This window comes from Salmo trutta, unplaced genomic scaffold (genome assembly GCF_901001165.1).
Source record: "Salmo trutta unplaced genomic scaffold, fSalTru1.1, whole genome shotgun sequence".
In the NCBI taxonomy this organism is placed as follows: Eukaryota; Metazoa; Chordata; class Actinopteri; order Salmoniformes; family Salmonidae; genus Salmo; species Salmo trutta.
In genome coordinates this window covers 207861-230721 of record NW_021822189.1, presented here as the reverse complement: position 1 = coordinate 230721, position 22861 = coordinate 207861, and the positions used below count along the sequence as shown (strand labels likewise).

Sequence of the window (22861 nt, the reverse complement as noted above, 5' to 3'; positions counted from 1 at the left end):
TCCATCCTCCAGTAGTGTACATCCTCCAGGAGTGTACATCCTCCAGGAGTGTACACCCTCCATCCTCCAGTAGTGTACACCCTACACCCTCCTAGTGTACACCCTCCACCCTCCAGGAGTGTACACCCTACATCCTCCAGGAGTGTACACCCTCCACCCTCCAGGAGTGTACACCCTCCATCCTCCAGTAGTGTACACCCTCCTAGTGTACACCCTCCATCCTCCAGTAGGGTACACCCTCCATCCTCCAGTAGTGTACATCCTCCAGTAGTGTACACCCTCCATCCTCCAGTAGTGTACACCCTCCATCCTCCAGTAGTGTACACCCTCCATCCTCCAGTTGTGTACACCCTCCACCCTCCAGTAGTGTACACCCTCCACCCTCCAGTAGTGTACACCCTCCATCCTCCAGTAGTGTACACCCTCCATCCTCCAGTAGTGTACACCCTCCACCAGTGTACACCCCTCACCCTCCAGTAGTGTACATCCTCCATCCTCCAGGAGTGTCCATCCTCCAGTAGTGTACACCCTCCATCCTCCAGTAGTGTACACCCTCCACCCTCCAGTAGTGTACACCCCAACGTCCTCCAGTAGTGTACACCCTCCATCCTCCAGTAGTGTACACCCTCCATCCTCCAGTAGTGTACACCCTCGTCCTCCAGTAGTGTACACCCTCCATCCTCCAGTAGTGTACACCCTCCATCCTCCAGTAGTGTACACCCTCACCCTCCAGTAGTGTACATCCTCCAGGAGTGTACACCCTCCATCCTCCAGTAGTGTACATCCTCCAGGAGTGTACACCCTCCATCCTCCAGTAGTGTACATCCTCCAGGAGTGTACACCCTCCATCCTCCAGTAGTGTACATCCTCCAGGAGTGTACACCCTCCATCGGGGGACTTGGGAATCCATTCGGACTCAAGATTCAGTGATTACTACAACACTGTTGTTTAGCGCTAATGCTAAGGAAACTAGCTAATGTTCTCTACCGCTAACAAAACAGTGATACATACTCACATAACACACCGACATGCTAAGGCTAATTCATTATTATGTTGCTTACGCTAATCGAGAGGAACATTCACATTCAGTTCAACTAGCTACCAAGCTAATGCTAGTTGGCTAATGCTAGGTAGCAGGCTTGAGCTAGCTAAGAGTGATATATTCACATTGGTGGCTCAGGCCGTATCTGCGGTAGACACTGAATGCACCTTGGAGATGGTGCTCCAGCCCCGCTAGGTCGAGGGGATAGAGGAACGACGACTCGACAAAACCTGCAACAGGACAAAACAACCAGAGAGAGAGAGAGAGAGAGAGAGGTGGATTGAGAGAAGAGAGAGGTAGAGAGAGGGGGAAGTGGGGAGGAGGGCAGCGTGTGTGTGTGTACAGTGTGTGGAGAGAGAGAGAGAGAGCAGGGTATGAGTCAGCATAAACACCAGTCAAAAAGGCTGAACGTACAACACACTCAACTTAATAAAAACACACACACACTCTCCAGGAACAGAAAGATAAAGACTAAAACCAAAGCAGAATCCAGGTTCTGGGACTTAAGGGAGTTTGAAAGTGAACAATGGAATTGAATGAATGTAGATATGTATTTTCCCCATGGGGTGCAACGGGTGTTTTAACCCCCGGGCGCGGTGGGTGTTTTAACCCCCGGGCGCGGTGGGTGTTTTAACCCCCGGGTGAGGTGGGTGTTTTAACCCCCGGGTGTGGTGGGTGTTTACCCCCGGGTGTGGTGGGTGTGTTCCCAGGCAGGGCTCCGCCCCAGGACCAGCGGTTGGGTTTGGGTTTGGCTCTCTGACTTCTCTCCACCGTCCGACGCATCACCGCCTCATGACGGGCCTACACAACAACAACAACCGCAGTTAACCAAACAGAACATGTCAACAACGTCAACAGGAAGTCTGTGTGTCACGTTCAGATTGAGTCCCTCTTTGTGAATGAGTTCTCATTACTACTATCTACATTCAGGTATTCCAGCGATGTGTGTGTGTGTGTGTGTGTGTGTGTGTGTGTGTGTGTGTGTGTGTGTGTGTGTGTGTGTGTGTGTGTGTGTGTGCTGACCAACATAAAACAGCCAGATAGGTAGAAGCTGCCACAACACATGTTAACAGTGAACCTCCAACAGAGATGAAGGTGGGACTGGGTTTACTGTAGACTAGTAGAGATCTTCTCTCTCTCTATTAGAATAGCCTCTGGCTACTCCCACCAGCATTCTACACCGTCATAGCATTTTAACACCTAAAGCAGGTGTGTACGTGTACAGTGTTCGTCTGTGTGTGTGTGTGTGTGTGTGTGTGTGTCTGTGTGTGTGTGTCTGTGTGTGTGTGCGTCTGTGTGTGTGTGCGTCTGTGTGTGTGTGCGCGTCTGTGTGTGTGTGCGTCTGTGTGTGTGTGTGCGTCTGTGTGCGTCTGTGTGTGTGTGTACACGTGTAAACAGTGTGTGTTCGTCCGTGCGTACAGTGGGTGTACCCACGACTCCAACACCATCATTAAGTTTGTTGACGAAACAACAGCGGTAGGCCTGATCACCGACAACAATGAGACAGCCTATAGGGAGGAGGTCAGAGACCTGGCCGTGTGGTTTCAGGATAACCTCTCCCTCAACGTAACCAAAACTAAGGAGATGATTGTGGACTACAGGAAAAGGAGGACTGAGCACGCCCCCATTCTCATCGACTGGGCTGTAGTGGAGCTTCAAGTTCCTTGATGTCCACATCACCAACAAACTAACATGGTCCAAGCACACCAAGACAGTTGTGAAGAGGGCACGACAAAACCTATTCCCCCTCAGGAGACTGAAAAGATTTGGCATGGGTCCTCAAAAGGTTTTACAGCTGCACCATCGAGAGCATACACACCCAGTTTTTTTGTCACTTTACCCCTACCGAAATTACCGTTCAAAAGTTTGGGGTCACTTAGAAATGTCCTTGTTTTTGAAAGAAAAGCACATTTTTTATCCATTAAAATAACATCAAATGTATCAGAAATACAGTGTAGACATTGTTAATGTTGTAAATGACTATTGTAGCTAGAAACGGCTGATTTTTAATGGAATATCTTCATAGGCGTACAGAGGCCCATTATCAGCAACCATCACTCCTGTGTTCCAATGGCACGTTGTGTTAGCTAATCCAAGTTTATCATTTTAAAAGGCTAATTGATCATTAGAAAACCCTTTTTCAATTATGTTATCACAGCTGAAAACTGTTGTTCTGATTCAAGAAGCAATAAAACTGGCCTTCTTTAGACTAGTTGAGTATCTGGAGCATCAGCATTTGTGGATTCGATTACAGGCTCAAAATGGCCAGAAACAAAGACCTTTCTTCAAACTCGTCAGTCTATTCTTGTTCTGAGAAATGAAGGCTAATCCATGTGAGAAATTGCTAATAAACTGAAGATCTCGTACACTGCTGTGTACTACTCCCTTCACAGAACAGTGCAAACTGGCTCTAACCAGAATAGAAAGAGGAGTGGGAGGCCCCGGTGCACAACTGAGCAAGAGGACAAGTACATTAGTGTCTAGTTTGAAAAACAGACAAGTCCTCAACTGGCAACTCACAAACTGGCAGCTTCATTAAATATTACCCACAAAACACCAGTCTCAACGTCAACAGTGAAGAGGCGACTCCAGGATACTGGTCTTCTAGGCAGAGGTCCTCTGTCCAGTGTCTGTGTTCTTTTGCCCATCTTAATCTTTTTATTGGCCAGTCTGAGATATGGATTTTTCTTTGCAACTATAGAAGGCCAGCATTCCGGAGTCGCCTCTTCACTGTTGAGAATACACAGTGTATTCAGTGTATATAGTGTATTCAGTGTGTGTACAGTGTGTAGTGTGCATTCAGTGTGCATAGTGTGTGTACAGTGTGTGTACAGTGTGTGTGTAGTGTGTGTAGTATATAGTGTGTATAGTGTGTGTAGTGTGTGTAGTGTGTGTAGTATATAGTGTGTATAGTGTGTGTAGTGTGTGTAGTATATAGTGTGTAGTGTGTATAGAGTGTGTGTGTATAGAGTGTGTGTGTGTAGTGTGCAGTGTGTAGTGTGTGTGTAGTGTGCAGTGTGTAGTGTGTGTGTGTAGTGTGTGTGTATAGAGTGTGTGTATAGAGTGTGTATAGAGTGTGTGTGTGTAGTGTGTATAGAGTGTGTGTGTATAGAGTGTGTGTGTGTAGTGTGTGTGTGTGTAGTGTGTATAGAGTGTGTGTATAGTGTGTGTGTGTATAGAGTGTGTGTGTATATAGTGTGTGTGTATAGAGTGTGTGTGTGTATAGTGTGTGTGTGTATAGTGTGTATAGTGTGTGTGTGTAGTGAGTGTGTGTGTAGTGTGTATAGAGTGTGTGTGTGTGTGTATAGTGTGTGTGTAGTGTGTGTGTGTGTGTGTAGTGTGTGTAGTGTGTAGTGTGTATAGAGTGTGTGTGTAGTGTGTAGTGTGTGTAGTGTGTATAGAGTGTGTGTGTAGTGTGTGTAGTGTGTATAGAGTGTGTGTGTAGTGTGTAGTGTGTGTGTGTGTAGTGTGTATAGAGTGTGTGTGTAGTGTGTAGTGTGTGTAGTGTGTGTAGTGTGTATAGAGTGTGTGTGTAGTGTTTGTAGTGTGTGTAGTGTGTATAGAGTGTGTGTGTAGTGTGTATAGAGTGTGTGTATAGAGTGTGTGTGTAGTGTGTGTAGTGTGTATAGAGTGTGTGTGTATAGAGTGTGTGTGTGTAGTGTGTGTAGAGTGTGTGTATAGTGTGTGTGTAGAGTGTGTGTGTGTGTGTGTGTGTGTAGTGTGTGTAGTGTGTATAGTGTGTATAGTGTGTGTAGTGTGTATAGTGTGTGTGTATAGAGTGTGTGTGTGTAGTGTGTATAGAGTGTGTGTGTGTAGTGTGTGTAGTGTGTGTAGTGTGTGTAGTGTGTATAGAGTGTGTAGTGTGTGTAGTGTGTAGTGTGTATAGAGTGTGTGTGTGTAGTGTGTAGTGTGTGTGTGTAGTGTGTGTAGTGTGTGTGTAGTGTGTGTAGTGTGTGTGTAGTGTGTATAGTGTGTGTGTGTAGTGTGTATAGTGTGTGTAGTGTGTAGTGTGTATAGAGTGTGTGTGTATAGAGTGTGTGTATAGTGTGTAGTGTGTATAGAGTGTGTGTAGTGTGTGTAGTGTGTATAGTGTGTGTAGTGTGTATAGTGTGTGTAGTGTGTGTAGTGTGTATAGTGTGTAGTGTGTATAGAGTGTGTGTAGTGTGTGTGTGTGTGTAGTGTGTATAGTGTGTGTGTAGAGTGTGTGTAGTGTGTGTGTGTATAGAGTGTGTGTATAGTGTGTATAGTGTGTGTGTGTGTAGTGTGTGTAGTGTGTATAGAGTGTGTGTGTGTAGTGTGTAGTGTGTGTAGTGTGTGTAGTGTGTATAGAGTGTGTGTGTAGTGTGTGTGTGTGTGTAGTGTTTCACCTTCTCCTCCTCCAGGTTCTGTCTTCTCTTCTCCTCCACAGCGGATCGTCTCCTGTCCTCCTTCATCCTCTGTTCCTCCATCTTCCTCCTCCTCTCCTCCAGGTGTTTGTCATAGTGGTGTCTGGCCCGCTCCTCTCTCTCCTGCCACGCAGCCTCCCTGGCAGCTGACACAGTAAGGTTTGGTATTGGGGGTCAGGAAGTAGACTACAGTCTGATGACTTCAGGACAGGAAATAACCTCAGTGTTTTTTATATTTCATCTGAACACACTGTCCTCCTCCCTCCCTAGCCCCTCCTCCCTCCCTCCCTAGCCCCTCCCTCCCGAGCCCCTCCTCCCTCCCTCCTTAGCCCCTCCTCCCTCCCCCAGCTCCTCCTCCCTATCCCCTCCCGTGCCCCTCCCTCCCTCGCCCCTCCTCCTCCCGCCCTCCCTCCCCCCAGCCCCTTCTCCCTCCCTAGCCCCTCCCTCCCTAGCCCCGCCTCCCTCGCAGTCCTAACACACAGACAAACAGACAGTCACACACAGACAAACAGACAGTCACACACAGACAAACAGACAGTCACACACACACAAACAGACAGTCACACACACACAGACAGTCACACAGACAAACAGACTCACACACACAGTCACACACACAGTTTGCAGTATACACACCAGTCAGTTTCTCCCTCTCCTCTCGACGCTCCCGGGCCAGTCTCTGTCGCTCGTCGATCTTGAGGACCAACGGCTCTGTAACGTAAACACAACGTTTAGAGAACGCAACTAACACACACTCCAGATCTAAGTTTCCAACCGCGCACGCACGCGCACACATACACACACACACACACACACACAGAAAGAGAGAGACAGACACAGAAAGAGAGATACAGACACAGACACAGAAAGAGAGATAGACACAGACACAGAAAGAGAGATACAGACACAGACACAGAAAGAGAGGGAGACAGACACAGACACAGAAAGAGAGATACAGACACAGACACAGAAAGAGAGATACAGACACAGACACAGAAAGAGAGATACAGACACAGACACATAAAGAGAGATACAGACACAGACACAGAAAGAGAGGGAGACAGACAGACACAGAAAGAGAGATACAGACACACACAGAAAGAGAGATACAGACACAGACACAGAAAGAGAGATAGACACAGACACAGAAAGAGAGATACAGACACAGACACAGAAAGAGAGGGAGACAGACACAGACACAGAAAGAGAGATACAGACACAGACACAGAAAGAGAGATACAGACACAGACACATAAAGAGAGATACAGACACAGACACATAAAGAGAGATACAGACACAGACACAGAAAGAGAGGGAGACAGACAGACACAGAAAGAGAGATACAGACACACACAGAAAGAGAGATACAGACACAGACACAGAAAGAGAGATACAGACACAGACACAGAAAGAGAGGTACAGACAGACACAGAAAGAGAGGGAGACAGACACAGAAAGAGAGGGAGACAGACACAGAAAGAGAGGGAGACAGACACAGAAAGAGAGGGAGACAGATAAGGAAAGAAGGCCATAGGTGATAAAAGGAGGATAGAAAAGGAGAGAGTGAAAGGTCACCTGGTTTGTTAGCAGCATTGTTGCTGGGAGTCGGTGAAAGAGTTACGGTTGGGGTGGAGGACTGGGTCTGACCAGACCATCTCCTCTCCTCTGCTTTGGTCTGAGAGTCAGAGACTGAGGAGAGACACAAACACAGCGATCAATCACACAGACTGAGGAGAGACACAAACACAGCGGTCAGTGTTATATTGATCAGCTGACTGGTTGAGTATCAGAGGGAAGTATTGATCAGCTGACTGGAGTATCAGAGGGAAGTATTGATCAGCTGACTGGTTGAGTATCAGAGGGAAGTATTGATCAGCTGACTGGAGTATCAGAGGGAAGTATTGATCAGCTGACTGGTTGAGTATCAGAGGGAAGTATTGATCAGCTGACTGGAGTATCAGAGGGAAGTATTGATCAGCTGACTGGTTGAGTATCAGAGGGAAGTATTGATCAGCTGACTGGTTGAGTATCAGAGGGAAGTATTGATCAGCTGACTGGTTGAGTATCAGAGGGAAGTATTGATCAGCTGACTGGCTAGTAGAGTGCTCCATCAATTCAACCAGTGTCATGACTCTCCTGTGAGGATCCAAAGGATCAGGTTACAGTGGATCAGCACTTCAGGGCTCGCTCTCTCCCGCAGAGAGGGAGAGGGGTGATGTGGGGTTTTAATGAATGATGAAATATGGAAAATGTATGTCTACTTTGTGATGTCATTAAAAGTTGCATGAAGGAAAACATGGTAACTTAAGAGTTTTCATACCGTGTATATCAGGTTTACATACTTCACGTTGTCCTCAGAAGACCCCTCTCCCAGAAAGAGTACAAGTAAACAGACAACTAAGAGAAAGGACATTGTGACAGCTTGGGGACAAATCAGAGATTTACACCGAGGAACAGGCCCTTTCTCATCAAGAGGAACTCTGCCCACGAAGGCTTCAACACGTAAACACACCGATTACTTCATACCCAAAAGAGCGGCAGTTCGGACCAAAGTATTAGGGTTGTTGTGAGCGTAGTTCCCAAATGTATGTATGACTCTGTCTCTCTCCCGCCCCTCTGCAAGTGTCATATTGTGTTAATACGACGACAACAAGTCCCCAGTGGACTAAGTATCTAATCAATAACCTATATATGTATCCCCATGTTATCTTATCATTTAGCTTGTTAGTAAATAAATAATCCAATCAATGTGTAGTACTGAATATTCAGGAGGGTTCTTGGGGATCCAACGATCATGTGACGTTCAGAATGAGACTGATGAGGTAATAATGATAAGTGACTTATTGATGATGTAAAAGATCTACGTATCTTTAGAGTTTAATTCGGGAGACGGCAACTCGTTATACAACTCTTCCCGTGGTGCCCCAAATTCCTAATGAGTTAATTGTTACATGATTAATAAAAAATAATTACAAAAATTTTAAAAAAAGGAAATAGGGTAATAATTTAACATAGGTCATGACATTAACGTCACGACAACACAAAGAGCAGCCACCCACACACCGCAGCCACACACACAGAGCAGCCACCCACCCACCCACACAGAGCAGCCACCCACACAGAGCAGCCACCCACACAGAGCAGCCACCCACACAGAGCAGCCACCCACACAGAGCAGCCACCCACACACTCACCCACCCAGAGCAGCCACCCGAGCAGCCACCCACCCAGAGCAGCCACCCACCCACCCACCCACACAGAGCAGCCAATCAATCTTCCCTGTGACCTGCCCTGTCTGGAACTGCGAGGAGTAACAACCTACATTACCGTTGAAAAGTTTGGGGTCACTTAGAAATGTCTTGTTTTTGAAAGAAAAGCAAATGTGTCCATTAAAATAACATCAAATGTATCAGAAATACAGTGTAGACATTGTTAATGTTGTAAATGACTATTGTAGCTGGAAACGGCAGATTTTTAATGGAATATCTACATAGGCGTACAGAGGCCCATTATCAGCAACCATCACTCCTGTGTTCCAAATGGCATCGTTGTGTTAGCTAATCCAAGTTTATCATTTTAAAAGGCTAATTGATCATTAGAAAACCCTTTTGCAATTATGTTAGCATGCCTGAAAACAGTTGTGCTGAATAAAGAAGCAATAAAACTAGCCTTCTTTAGACTAGTTGAGTATCTGGAGCATCAGCATTTGTGGGTTTGATTACAGGTTCAAAATGGCCAGAAACAAAGATCTTTCTTCTAAAACTCGTCTATTCTTGTTCTGAGAAATGAAGGCTATTCCATGTGAGAAATTGCCAAGAAACTGAAGATCTCATACAACGCTGTGTACTACTCCCTTCATAGAACAGTACAAACTGGCTCTAACCAGAATAGAAAGAGGAGTGGGAGGCCCCGGTGCACAACTGAGCAAGAGGACAAGTACAATAGAGTGTCTAGTTCGTGAAACAAACGCCTCACAAGTCCTCAACTGGCAGCTTCATTAAATAGTACCCACAAAACAGCAGTCTCAACGTCAACAGTGAAGAGGCGACTCCAGGATACTGGTCTTCTAGGCAGAGTTCCTCTGTCCAGTGTCTGTGTTCTTTTGCCCATCTTAATCTTTGATTTTTATTGGCCAGTCTGAGATATGGCTTTTTCTTTGCAACTCTGCCTAGAAGTCCAACATCCCGCAGTTGCCTCTTCACTGTTGATTTTATGACTGGTGTTTTGGGGGTACTATTTAATGAAGCTGCCAATTAAGAATGTGTTCTTGGGGACCTTCAATGCTGCAGACATTTTTTGGTAACTTCACCCAGATCTGTGCCTCGACCCAATCATGTCTCGGAGCTCTACGGACAATTCCCTTGACCTCATGGCTTGGTTTTTGCTCTGACATGCACTGTCAACTGTGGGACCTTATATAGACAGGTGTGTGCCTTTCTAAAATCATGTCCAATCAATTGAATTTACCACAGGTGGACTCCAATCAAGTAGAAACTTCTCAAGGATGATCAATGGAAACAGGATGCACCTGAGCTCAATTGCGAGTCTCATAGCAAAGGATCTGAATACTTATGTAAATAAGGTCTGTTTTTTATTTTTTTTTATACATTTGCAAAAATGTCTAAACCTGTTTTCACTTTGTATTCATGGGGTATTGTGTGTAGATTGATGAGGAAAAATAATCAATTTTAGATGACGGCTGTAATTTAACAACGTGGAAAAAGGTATGGGTTCTGAATACTTTCCCAATGCACTGTCTTAATGTGTTTGGACCCCAGGAAGAGTAGCTGCTGCCTTTGCAGGAACTAAATGGGGATCCATAAGGAATACAAAAAGCCTGTGGGAATTTGTGTAATTTAAATAAAACCAGAGAGAAAGAGGCAAACTTTAAGCTACTTGGTGAATTAGCGAGGCGAGACAAGACATCAGATATGGTTCTGCCTTCCTCTCTCTCACGCTGCCCTGCCTTCCTCTCTCTCACGCTGCCCTGCCTTCCTCTCTCTCACGCTGCCCTGCCTGCTCTCTCTCGACTAATGATGTCTTCAGTCGTCGGTCTGTTTGTGTGTGTGTGTGTGTGTGTGTGTAGTCATTGGTCTGTTGTGTGTGTGTGTGTTCAGTCATTGGTCTGTTGTGTGTGTGTGTGTGTTCAGTCATTGGTCTGTTGTGTGTGTGTGTGTGTTCAGTCATTGGTCTGTTGTGTGTGTGTGTGTGTGTGTTCAGTCATTGGTCTGTTGTGTGTGTGTGTGTGTGTTCAGTCATTGGTCTGTTGTGTGTGTGTGTGTGTGTGTGTGTGTGTGTGTGTGTGTGTGTGTTCAGTCATTGGTCTGTTGTGTGTGTGTGTGTGTTCAGTCATTGGTCTGTTGTGTGTGTGTGTGTGTGTGTGTTCAGTCATTGGTCTGTTGTGTGTGTGTGTGTTCAGTCATTGGTCTGTTGTGTGTGTGTGTGTTCAGTCATTGGTCTGTTGTGTGTGTGTGTGTTCAGTCATTGGTCTGTTGTGTGTGTGTGTGTTCAGTCATTGGTCTGTTGTGTGTGTGTGTGTGTGTGTGTGTGTTCAGTCATTGGTCTGTTGTGTGTGTGTGTGTGTGTGTGTTCAGTCGTTGGTCTGTTGTGTGTGTGTGTGTGTTCAGTCGTTGGTCTGTTGTGTGTGTTCAGTCGTTGGTCTGTTGTGTGTGTGTGTGTGTTCAGTCATTGGTCTGTTGTGTGTGTGTGTGTGTTCAGTCATTGGTCTGTTGTGTGTGTGTGTGTGTGTTCAGTCATTGGTCTGTTGTGTGTGTGTGTGTGTGTGTTCAGTCATTGGTCTGTTGTGTGTGTGTGTGTGTGTGTGTGTTCAGTCATTGGTCTGTTGTGTGTGTGTGTGTGTGTGTTCAGTCATTGGTCTGTTGTGTGTGTGTGTGTGTGTGTTCAGTCGTTGGTCTGTTGTGTGTGTGTGTGTTCAGTCGTTGGTCTGTTGTGTGTGTGTGTGTGTGTGTGTGTTCAGTCGTTGGTCTGTTGTGTGTGTGTGTGTGTGTGTTCAGTCATTGGTCTGTTGTGTGTGTGTGTGTGTGTGTTCAGTCATTGGTCTGTTGTGTGTGTGTGTGTGTGTGTGTTCAGTCATTGGTCTGTTGTGTGTGTGTGTGTGTGTGTTCAGTCATTGGTCTGTTGTGTGTGTGTGTGTGTGTGTGTTCAGTCATTGGTCTGTTGTGTGTGTGTGTGTGTGTTCAGTCATTGGTCTGTTGTGTGTGTGTGTGTGTGTTCAGTCATTGGTCTGTTGTGTGTGTGTGTGTGTGTGTTCAGTCATTGGTCTGTTGTGTGTGTGTGTGTGTGTGTGTTCAGTCATTGGTCTGTTGTGTGTGTGTGTGTGTGTGTGTTCAGTCGTTGGTCTGTTGTGTGTGTGTGTGTTCAGTCGTTGGTCTGTTGTGTGTGTGTGTGTGTTCAGTCGTTGGTCTGTTGTGTGTGTGTGTGTGTGTGTTCAGTCGTTGGTCTGTTGTGTGTGTGTGTGTGTGTGTTCAGTCGTTGGTCTGTTGTGTGTGTGTGTGTGTGTGTGTTCAGTCATTGGTCTGTTGTGTGTGTGTGTTCAGTCATTGGTCTGTTGTGTGTGTGTGTGTGTGTTCAGTCATTGGTCTGTGTGTGTGTGTTCAGTCATTGGTCTGTTGTGTGTGTGTGTGTGTGTGTTCAGTCATTGGTCTGTTGTGTGTGTGTGTGTGTGTGTGTGTTCAGTCATTGGTCTGTTGTGTGTGTGTGTGTGTGTGTGTGTGTGTGTGTGTGTGTGTGTGTGTGTGTGTGTGTGTGTGTGTGTGTGTGTGTGTTCAGTCTTCGGTCTGTTGTGAGTAGAATAGCCTATTCATGGCACCAATGTCACTGTGATACAGAGATATCATCGGGTCTCGGTAGCTGAGTGGGAGGAAGTGTTTCTGTCTCGTTGGCTAAATATGGAAAGACAGCAGGCTACCGGTCGCCTGTATCGATCACCCTTTTCAGACATAATGGAAAGTGGCGCCTTGAAAGAGCATCGGCGAAGGCACGTTTGATTTTTCTTTTCTTTTTTTTAAATGCCGACACGAAACCTTCTCTGGAGATATGAAAGGACATTTTACATGTACAGTGGGGGGAAAAGTATTTTGATCCCCTGCTGACTTATTTCCCCTCATTAAAATGCAAATCATTTTATAACATTTTTGACATGTGTTTTTCTGGATTTTTTTGTTGTTATTCTGTCTCTCACTGTTCAAATAAACCTACCATTAAAATTATAGACTGATCATTTCTTTGTAAGTGGGCAAATGTACAAAATCAGCAGGGGATCAAATACTTTTCCCCCCCACTGTATGTAAAAGAATGACGCTTCTGACGCGAGACTAAAGTCCATCACTAGGCAACCAGAACTGTCAAATAATATCAAGCTGCCTGCGTGCAGACCAATCTCTCCTAAAAAAAGTACTTTTAAAAACTTAAATACTGTGACTTACCAAAACATTTAGTGGAAATCAAACACCTGGCTACGATACCACAAAACACAGAAGCTCAATCAATCAATCAGCATTTATTGTTGTCAGGGAAAAAAAATATATATAAATTTTACACTGGAGCAGAAACGGTTTGAAAAAGGTACAGATTCTTTATTATTCCCTAAAACGTTACGATACATTACTGTAGCTGTGTTCTGTAAAGGGTCGTGGTAGATATCACTACATTACTGTAGCTGTGTTCTGTAAAGGGTTGTGGTAGATATCACTACATTACTGTAGCTGTGTTCTGTCTGTAAAGGGTCGTGGTAGATATCACTACATTACTGTAGCTGTGTTCTGTCTGTAAAGGGTCGTGGTAGATATCACTACATTACTGTAGCTGTGTTCTGTCTGTAAAGGGTCGTGGTAGATATCACTACATTACTGTAGCTGTGTTCTGTAAAGGGTCGTGGTAGATATCACTACATTACTGTAGCTGTGTTCTGTAAAGGGTTGTGGTAGTGTGTGAAAACCTTGTGAAGACTTACAGAAAACGTTTGACCTGTGTCATTGCCAACAAAGGGTATATAACAAAGTATTGAGAAACTTTTGTTATTGACCAAATACTTATTTTCCACCATAATTTGCAAATAAATTCATAAAAAAATCCTACAATGTGATTTTCTGGATTTTTTTCCCTCATTTTGTCTGTCATAGTTGGCGTGTACCTATGATGAAAATTACAGGCCTCTCATCTTTTTCAGTGGGAGAACTTGCACAATTGGTGGCTGACTAAATACTTTTTTGCCCCACTGTATAAAATAGCCTCCAACACTCTATCCAGCAAATTGGATGCAGTCTATCACAGTGCCATCCGTTTTGTCACCAAAGCCCCATATACTACCCACCACTGCAACCTGTACGCTCTGGTTTGCTGGCCCTCGCTTCATACTCGTCACCAAACCCACTGGCTCCAGGTCATCTACAAGTCTCTGCTAGGTAAAGCCCCGCCTTATCTCAGCTCGCTGGTCACGATAACACCCACCCGTAGCACGCGCTCCAGCAGGTATATCTCACTGGTCACCCCCAAAGCCAACACCTCCTTTGGCTGCCTTTCCTTCCAGTTCTCTGCTGCCAATGACTGGAACGAACTGCAAAAATCTCTGAAGCTGGAGACTCATATCTCCCTCACTAACTTTAAGCATCAGCTGTCAGAGCAGCTTACCGATCACTGTACCTGTACACAGCCAATCTGTAAATAGCCCATCCAATCTACCTACGTCATCACCACATTGTTACTTATCTTCTTGCTCTTTTGCACCCCAGTATCTCTACTTGCACATCTACCACTCCAGTATTAATGCTAAATCGTAATTATTTTCACCTCTATGGCCTATTTATTACCTACCTCCCTAATCTACATTTGCACACACATTTTTGTAATTGTCTTTTCTATTGCGTTATTGACTGTGCGTTTGTTTATGTGTAACTCTGTTGTTTGTTTGCCACTGCTTTGCTTTATCTTGGCCAGGTCGCAGTTGTAAATGACAACTTGTTCTCAACTGGTTAAATAAAGGTGAAATAAATAAAATCAAATAAAAATGTTACCTCATTGGCTGGTCACAGCACAGAGTTTCTAAACCAGACATACTGTACTGTCTTTGATCACAGAGTTTCTAAACCAGACATACGGTCTTTGATCACAGAGTTTCTAAACCAGACATACTGTACTGTCTTTGATCATAGAGTTTCTAAACCAGACATACTGTCTTTGATCATAGAGTTTCTAAACCAGACATACTGTACTGTCTTTGATCATAGAGTTTCTAAACCAGACATACTGTCTTTGATCACAGAGTTTCTAAACCAGACATACTGTACTGTCTTTGATCACAGAGTTTCTAAACCAGACATACTGTCTTTGATCACAGAGTTTCTAAACCAGACATACGGTCTTTGATCACAGAGTTTCTAAACCAGACATACTGTACTGTCTTTGATCACAGAGTTTCTAAACCAGACATACTGTCTTTGATCACAGAAATTAACGGACAGATCTCATCATTACCAACCTGACGTTTTTAAAGAGACAGTGTGTTTTTAAATGTAATGCATCTCAATAGGAAAATAAATTAAATAGCGCTTTTACTCAATGTAGAAACCTACTGTTCCACAAATGACTAATTTCCATGACAGGTACTCATATAAACATTTATATTTTATAATAAACTAGTGTCTTTACAGAGTTCAGTATTAGTTTCTAGGACTCAACATGTGCTTCAAATGTAGCTATAATTCACATAGGCCCAATATAGGCTGTATCGCAATCAATAAAAATAAATATTTGTTTTTTTCTGGGGCTCCTAAATTGAATGTACTGCTGCTAACCTTTTAATGTTGGGAGCACCGATGCTACCAATTACATTTTTATTTAGAGCCCCTGGTTACACATCATCATCATCAGGAAACTTTCCAGTACAAATAAATCTTCTGCAAGAGGTCAAAGCAAAAACCCCACCACTTCAGGGAGAGGCTTATCCGTGCTTCTACACCTGCATTAGTGATAGAATAACAGACTGTAGGCCAGAGATAGGCCGTGCTTCTACACCTGCATTGCTTGCTGTTTGGGGGGGGGGGGGGGTTAGGCTGGGTTTCTGTACAGCACTTTGAGATATCAGCTGATGTAAGAAGGGCTTTATAAATACATTTGATTTGATCCAGTGGGCTGTGGAGCACAGAAAGGAGCAGGACGGTCGGCTAATGTACAGTAGAAGACAAAATATTTTACAACATGTTGCTAAGTTTACTTTCCCTGGTAGTTCACTCTAAAATGGAAGTAAAAACGTAGGCCGAAGCAGATGAAGAAATGGTTTTAAGGCTACAACGTGGAAACAGGTGCAGAAAAGATGCCGCTGCAGAGATGGATTAGCTGCCGTCTTGCAGGTTCCTGACCAATTCTGAAACTTCTTTTGTACATAATATTTGTGCCATAATTTCCTATGAACAAAAAAAAATAGCTTCAGGAGATCAGTACAGCGAGTCGACAGCCGTGTCTGTACTGCTCATCGTAAGACCAGGAGCGTCATAATCCCGCGACGATCTCTGGCGAGACATCAAACAGGTCAACATTCACAAGGCCAGACGGATTTCCAGGACATGTAATCAGAGCATGACCTGACCAGCTGGTAACTGTCTTCACTAACATGTTCAACCTCTCCCTGACCCAGTCTGTACTACAGTCTATAATACCAACATGTTTCAAGCAGACCACCATAGTCCCTGTTGCCCAAGAACACAAAGGAAACCTGCCTAAATGACTACCGACCTGTAGCACCCACGTCTGTAGCCATGAAGTGCTTTGAAAGGCAGGTCATGACTCGCATTAATACCATTATCCCAGAAACCCTAGACCCACTCCAATTTGCATACCACACCAACAGATCCACAGATGATGCAATCTCTATTGCACTCCACACTGCCCTTTCCCACCTGGACAAAAGGAACACCTATGTGAGAATGCTGTTCATTGACTACAGCTCAGCGTTCAACACCATAGTGGCCTCAAAGGTCATCAATAAGCTAAGGACTCTGGGACTAAACACCTCCCTCTGCAACTAGATCCTGGACTTCCTGACGGGTCGCCCCCAGGTGGTGAGGGTAGGCAACAACACACACGCCACCCTGACCCTCAACACGGGGGCCCCTCAGGGGTGCGTGCTTCGTCCCCTCCTGTACTCTCTGTTCGCCTGTGTGGCAGTGCACAACTCCAACACCATCATTAAGTTTGCTAACGACCCAAGGTCGATCAGGGCATAGGAAGATGGTCAGTGACCTGGCAGTGCGTACCTCTCCCTTAACATAGGCAAGACAAAGTAGGTGATTGTGGACTACAAGAAAAAGCACCATAACACAGTAGACCTCATATATACCACCATAACACAGTAGACCTCATATATACCACCATAACACAGGAGACCTCATATATACCACCATAACACAGGAGAGCTCATATATACCACCATAACACAGGAGAGCTCATATATATACCACCATAACACAGGAGAGCTCATATATATACCACCATAACACAGGAGACCTCAAATATACCACCATAACACAGGAGACCTCAAATATACCACCACAACACAGGAGACCTCATATATACCACCACAACACAGGAGACCTCATATATATATACCACCATAACACAAGAGACCTCATATATACCACCACAACACAGGAGACCTCATATATATACCACCATAACACAAGAGACCTCATATATACCACCACAACACAGGAGACCTCAGATATATACCACCATAACACAGGAGACCTCATAACAGTAGACCTCATATATACCACCACAACACAGGAGACCTCATATATACCACCATAACACAGGAGACCTCATATATACCACCACAACACAGGAGACCTCATATATACCACCATAACACAGGAGACCTCATATATACCACCACAACACAGGAGACCTCATATATACCACCACAACACAGGAGACCTCATATATACCACCACAACACAGGAGACCTCATATACACCACCACAACACAGGAGACCTCATATATACCACCATAACACAGGAGACCTCATATATACCACCATAACACAGGAGACCTCATATAGCACCATAAGACACTGGAGCAACGAACCGCCCTTGCTGTCTATGCCTGGTCGGTTCCCCTCTTTCCACTGGGATTCTCTGCCTCTAACCCTATTACAGGGGCTGAGTCACTGGCTTACTGTTTCTCTTCCATGCCGTCCCTAGGAGGGGTGTGTCACTTGAGTTTGTTGAGTCACTGACGTGATCTTCCTGTCTGGGTTTGCACCCCCCTTGGGTTGTGCCATGGTGGAGATCTTTGTGGGCTATACTCGGCCTTGTCTCAGGTTGGTAAGTTGGTGGTTGAAGGCATCTCTCTAGTGGTGTGGGGGCTCTGTCTCAGTAGACCACTCCTGTCTCAGCCTCCAGTATTTATGCTGCAGTAGTTTGTGTGTCAGGGGGCTAGTCATTTATATCTGGTCTAATTCTCAAGTCTTATCCGGTGTCCTGTGTGAATTTAAGTATTCTAACTCTCTCTGTTTTCTCTCTCTTCTGTCTGAGGACCTGAGCCCTAGGACCATGCCTCAGGACTACCTGGCATGATGACTTCCTGCTGTCCCCAGTCCACCTGGCTGTGCTGCTGCTCCAGTTTCAACTGTTCTGCCTGCAGCTATGGAACCCTGACCTGTTCACCGGACGTGCTACCTGTCCCAGACCTGCTGTTTTCAACTCTCTAGAGACAGCAGGAGCGGTAGAGATACTCTCAATGATCAGCTATGAAAAGCCAACTGACATTTACTCCTGAGGTGCTGACCTGTTGCACCCTCGACATCCACTGTGATTATTATTATTTGACCCTGCTGGTCATTTATGAACATTTGAACATCTTGGCCATGTGCTGTTATAATCTCCACCCGGCACAGCCAGAAGAGGACTGGCCACCCCTCATAGCCTGGTTCCTCTCTAGGTTTCTTCCTAGGTTTTGACCTTTCTAGGGAGTTTTTCCTAGCCACCGTGCTTCTACACCTGCATTGCTTGCTGTTTGGGGTTTTAGGCTGGGTTTCTGTACAGCACTTTGAGATATCAGCTGATGTAAAAAGGGCTTTATAAATACATGTGATTGATTGATTGCCCTGGGACTCCCCCCTGCTGCCCTGGTGTCAGCCCATTCTCGCCTTGTCAACCGACTCCTGCACACACCTAGTCACATGCACGGCAGATAGAGGTGAGCAGTCACTCCCCAAGAACAAACAGGAACCACACACACACACACACACACACACACACACCAGCCACGCGACGTTCTACTGCAATACTACATAGTCACCTCTACCACCACCACTAAACTAAACACAGTCCCAGTGTCGTCGTCACTAGCCTGTTGATCGGGCGAAGTTGTGACAGACTGACTGAATTAACGGGACTCTGGTGACTGATGGAATATCTCCACCCCCCTCTCCACAGTACCCCTTTCTCTGCCCCAGATACAGCCTGGCACAGACACCCCCTGGTGTCATCTCCTCAGCATTACACCACAGACCCCCCCCCCCCCCCCGGTGTTATCTCTCCAGCATTACACCACAGACACCCCCTGGTGTCGTCTCTCCAGCATTACACCACAGACCCCCCCTGGTGTCATCTCCTCAGCATTACACCAGACACCCCCTGGTGTCGTCTCCTCAGCATTACACCACAGACCCCCCCCGGTGTCATCTCCTCAGCATTACACCACAGACACCCCCTGGTGTCGTCTCCTCAGCATTATACCACAGACCCCCCCGGTGTCGTCTCTCCAGCATTATACCACAGACCCCCCCTGGTGTCGTCTCTCCAGCATTACACCACAGGCACCCCCTGGTGTCGTCTCTCCAGCATTACACCACAGGCACCCCCTGGTGTCGTCTCTCCAGCATTACACCACAGGCACCCCCTGGTGTCGTCTCTCCAGCATTACACCACAGGCACCCCTGGTGTCGTCTCTCCAGCATTACACCACAGGCACCCCCTGGTGTCGTCTCTCCAGCATTACACCTCAGGCACCCCCTGGTGTCGTCTCTCCAGCATTACACCTCAGGCACCCCCTGGTGTCGTCTCTCCAGCATTACACCTCAGGCACCCCCTGGTGTCGTCTCTCCAGCATTACACCTCAGGCACCCCCTGGTGTCGTCTCTCCAGCATTACACCACAGAGACCCCCTGGTGTCGTCTCTCCAGCATTACACCACAGACACCCCCTGGTGTCGTCTCTCCAGCATTACACCACAGACACCCCCTGGTGTCGTCTCTCCAGCATTACACCACAGACACCCCCTGGTGTCGTCTCTCCAGCATTACACCACAGACACCCCCTGGTGTTGTCTCTCCAGCATTACACCACAGACACCCCCTGGTGTCGTCTCTCCAGCATTACACCACAGACACCCCCTGGTGTCGTCTCTCCAGCATTACACCACAGACACCCCCTGGTGTCGTCTCTCCAGCATTACACCACAGACACCCCCTGGTGTCGTCTCTCCAGCATTACACCACAGGCACCCCCTGGTGTCATCTCTCCAGCATTACACCACAGACACCCCCTGGTGTCATCTCTCCAGCATTACACCACAGACACCCCCTGGTGTCATCTCTCCAGCATTACACCACAGACACCCCCTGGTGTCATCTCCAGCATTACACCACAGACACCCCCTGGTGTCATCTCCAGCTTGTCACAGGGGTTGTGACCTGCAGAGTTCTGACCAACGTAAAACTGCGTAGATACCAGTCAGTCTACTGTCACCCACCCGACACACAAGGAGTTGTCGTTAGCCGGTCTGTTGGCAAAAAAACTAAAGCAGACAAATAAAATTCTTCATTGATGGAAATATATTTGACCGGTCATGCTTAGTCTCTAAGTTAATTTGCATTATTTAGTGGAATTAAAATTGCTGTGTGTATTTTGGATAATCATTATGCTTCTTATCACAAGCGCACAGCATACAAGTACAGAGCCTAGTTTGAGCCGAACATCAGACAGAATCTATCAGTACTGCTGCATTTGAAACAAATAGGAGAACGATTAAATTAGCATTATTATTTAGAGTTGTCGTCCCCCACCCCCCCAAGTTTACCTTTATTGCATTCAAGATGTCTGAAAGCCCCCTGCACTCTTTCTACATCTCTAAACAGATATGTTCATCTCTGTCACACAAAACCGACTTTGTACAGTGCCCTTTTGACAACAGTGTTTATCCAAGCTAATTTGCATTATGGAACAAACATTCACGCGTAGCCTTACTGCCTTGTGGACATCGCTGTGCTTTATAATGTGAAGAAATAGTTTATTAACATGTTATGCTAAAAATGTTCTGATCTGTTGCGTCAGGCTCATGTTTTATTAACGTAGCCTAGGCTTACTGACTGTGTGAATTTGGGATCTATCGTCCCACAACTGTCCCAGAGTCTAATTGGAATAGGCCATTTCATTTATATTTATGTCATTTAGCAGACGCTCTTATCCAGGGCGACTTACAAATTGGTGCATTCACCTTATGATATCCAGTGGAACAACCACTTTACAATAGCACATCTAAATCTTTTTTTTTTCTAGGCAGTTAGGAACAAATTCTTATTTTTTCAATGACGGCCTACCGGGGAACAGTGGGTTAACTGCCTTGTTCAGGGGCAGAACGACAGATTTTTACCTTGTCAGCTCGGGGATTTGAACTTGCAACCTTTTGATTACTGGCCCAACACTCTAACCACTAGACTACGCTTCCTTCCCAACAAGCTGACCAATAGTAGAACGTTTGATCTATTCTATTGGGGATATCAGACTGACACAGACTAGTGAATAGTGCTGTTTGTTACTCGTTTTGTTGGCTGAGGAAAAGTCCAAATGTGGACAGTTATTCTGACATCTTCAAAGTTCAGAATTCAGTTGCATCCTGGAGTTGCATGTTCTGTTAAGATGAATTACCAGAATGTAAATACGCCCTAGCCGGGTCCCTGTGGACGCCCTAGCCGGGTCCCCGTCGCCGGGGGTGGACGCCCTAGCCGGGTCCCCGTGGACGCCCTAGCCGGGTCCCCGTGGACGCCCTAGCCGGGTCTCCGTGGACGCCTGTCGCCAGTTACCCCCCAGTGACCCCTGAACCCCCCTGCCCTCCTCTCCATCCTGTACCCCCCAGTGACCCCTGAGCCCCCCTGCCCTCCTCTACATCCTGTACCCCCCAGTGACCCCTGAACTCCCCTGCCCTCCTCTCCATCCTGTACCCCCAGTGACCCCTGAACCCCCCCTGCCCTCCTCTCCATCCTGTACCCCCCAGTGACCCCTGAACCCCCCCTTCCCTCCATCCCCCCCCCCCCCAACATACCTCTTTTCCTCCTCTGTGCTCCTATTCCTTTTTGTCCTTCTTCTTCCTCATTGATGGTGAAGAGGGCAGGGATGACAGACCGACTGCCCCCCTTCCTCAGCTTTTCCTTACGCACTAGTCCCTTTACACAGCCCCCTGGCATCCCTCTGTCCCGGCACCCAGTCTGACCAACCCTGGGGGGCAGGGCAGGAAAACACACCCCTCTGCTAGCTGCTCGAGGTGGGGGGTGTTGTGTAGATAAAGTCCCCCCCACCACAACTCAAGTCCTGCCAGGCTAAAGGCTAACAGACAATGCTAGCTAGCTGCAGGCTAACCTCTGGCTGTCGGAGGCACATCTCAGATCTTCTCCTCTCCTCTGAGTGTGTCAGGTGGTTAGAGGGAGGGTAGAGAGAGAGTAGAAAGAGAGGGAGAGAGAAAAGAAACTCCCTGTGCCATGTCTACCCAGAGAGAAAGAGGCAGTCTGCGACAGCAGTGGCAGGCGATATAAGCGAGAGAGAGAGAGAGGCAGTCTGCGACAGCAGTGGCAGGCGATATAAGCGAGAGAGAGAGAGAGAGAGAGAGAGAGAGAGAGAGAGAGAGAGGCAGTCTGCGACAGCAGTGGCAGGCGATATAAGAGAGAGAGAGAGAGAGAGAGAGAGAGAGAGAGAGAGAGAGAGAGAGAGAGAGACAGTCTGCGACAGCAGTGGCAGGCGATATGAGAGAGAGGGAGGGAGAAACAAAGGAAGAGTAGACTTGGATGGTATACCGGGGTATTTGGAAAATGCCACTGGATGGTTATTCAATAACGTTAAAACTATTTCTTTGAAGTTTTTAAAATAAATTTGAATATTTGTAGCTACTTTTTAATTAAATATCTGTCAACTTGTGCAATGTTTTAAATAAAACGCAGATTGTGTTCTTCATGTCACCGGTCACATTTTTTCATTATGAATCTTACCAGTAGTCCCCAGTCACATGGTGTACACAATGACAAGAGATCGCAGCCTTGTTACTCACTGTAGTGCAGCACACACTAGCCCATCTAGTATGGACTTGACAACTAAATGTTTGCTAAGTTAACTGTCTAAAATGTGCTAAATACTCTGTTGTTTTGAA

General features: G+C 46.2%; 1 protein-coding gene across 2 annotated transcripts in view; it reads right to left on the bottom strand.

Moving 5' to 3' along the window:
• map7b (microtubule-associated protein 7b) overlaps positions 1-22861 on the bottom strand; it is a gene marked incomplete at its 3' end in the record, with an annotated part of 48945 nt that overhangs the window by 12467 nt on the left and 13617 nt on the right. Inside the window, 5 exon segments of one of the 2 annotated variants that reach the window (XM_029742986.1) lie at positions 1726-1843; positions 5410-5573; positions 6064-6138; positions 7003-7116; positions 21767-22137. In XM_029742986.1, coding sequence (XP_029598846.1) covers positions 1726-1843; positions 5410-5573; positions 6064-6138; positions 7003-7116; positions 21767-21908 — 613 coding nt within the window. 2 annotated transcript variants of the gene reach the window in all.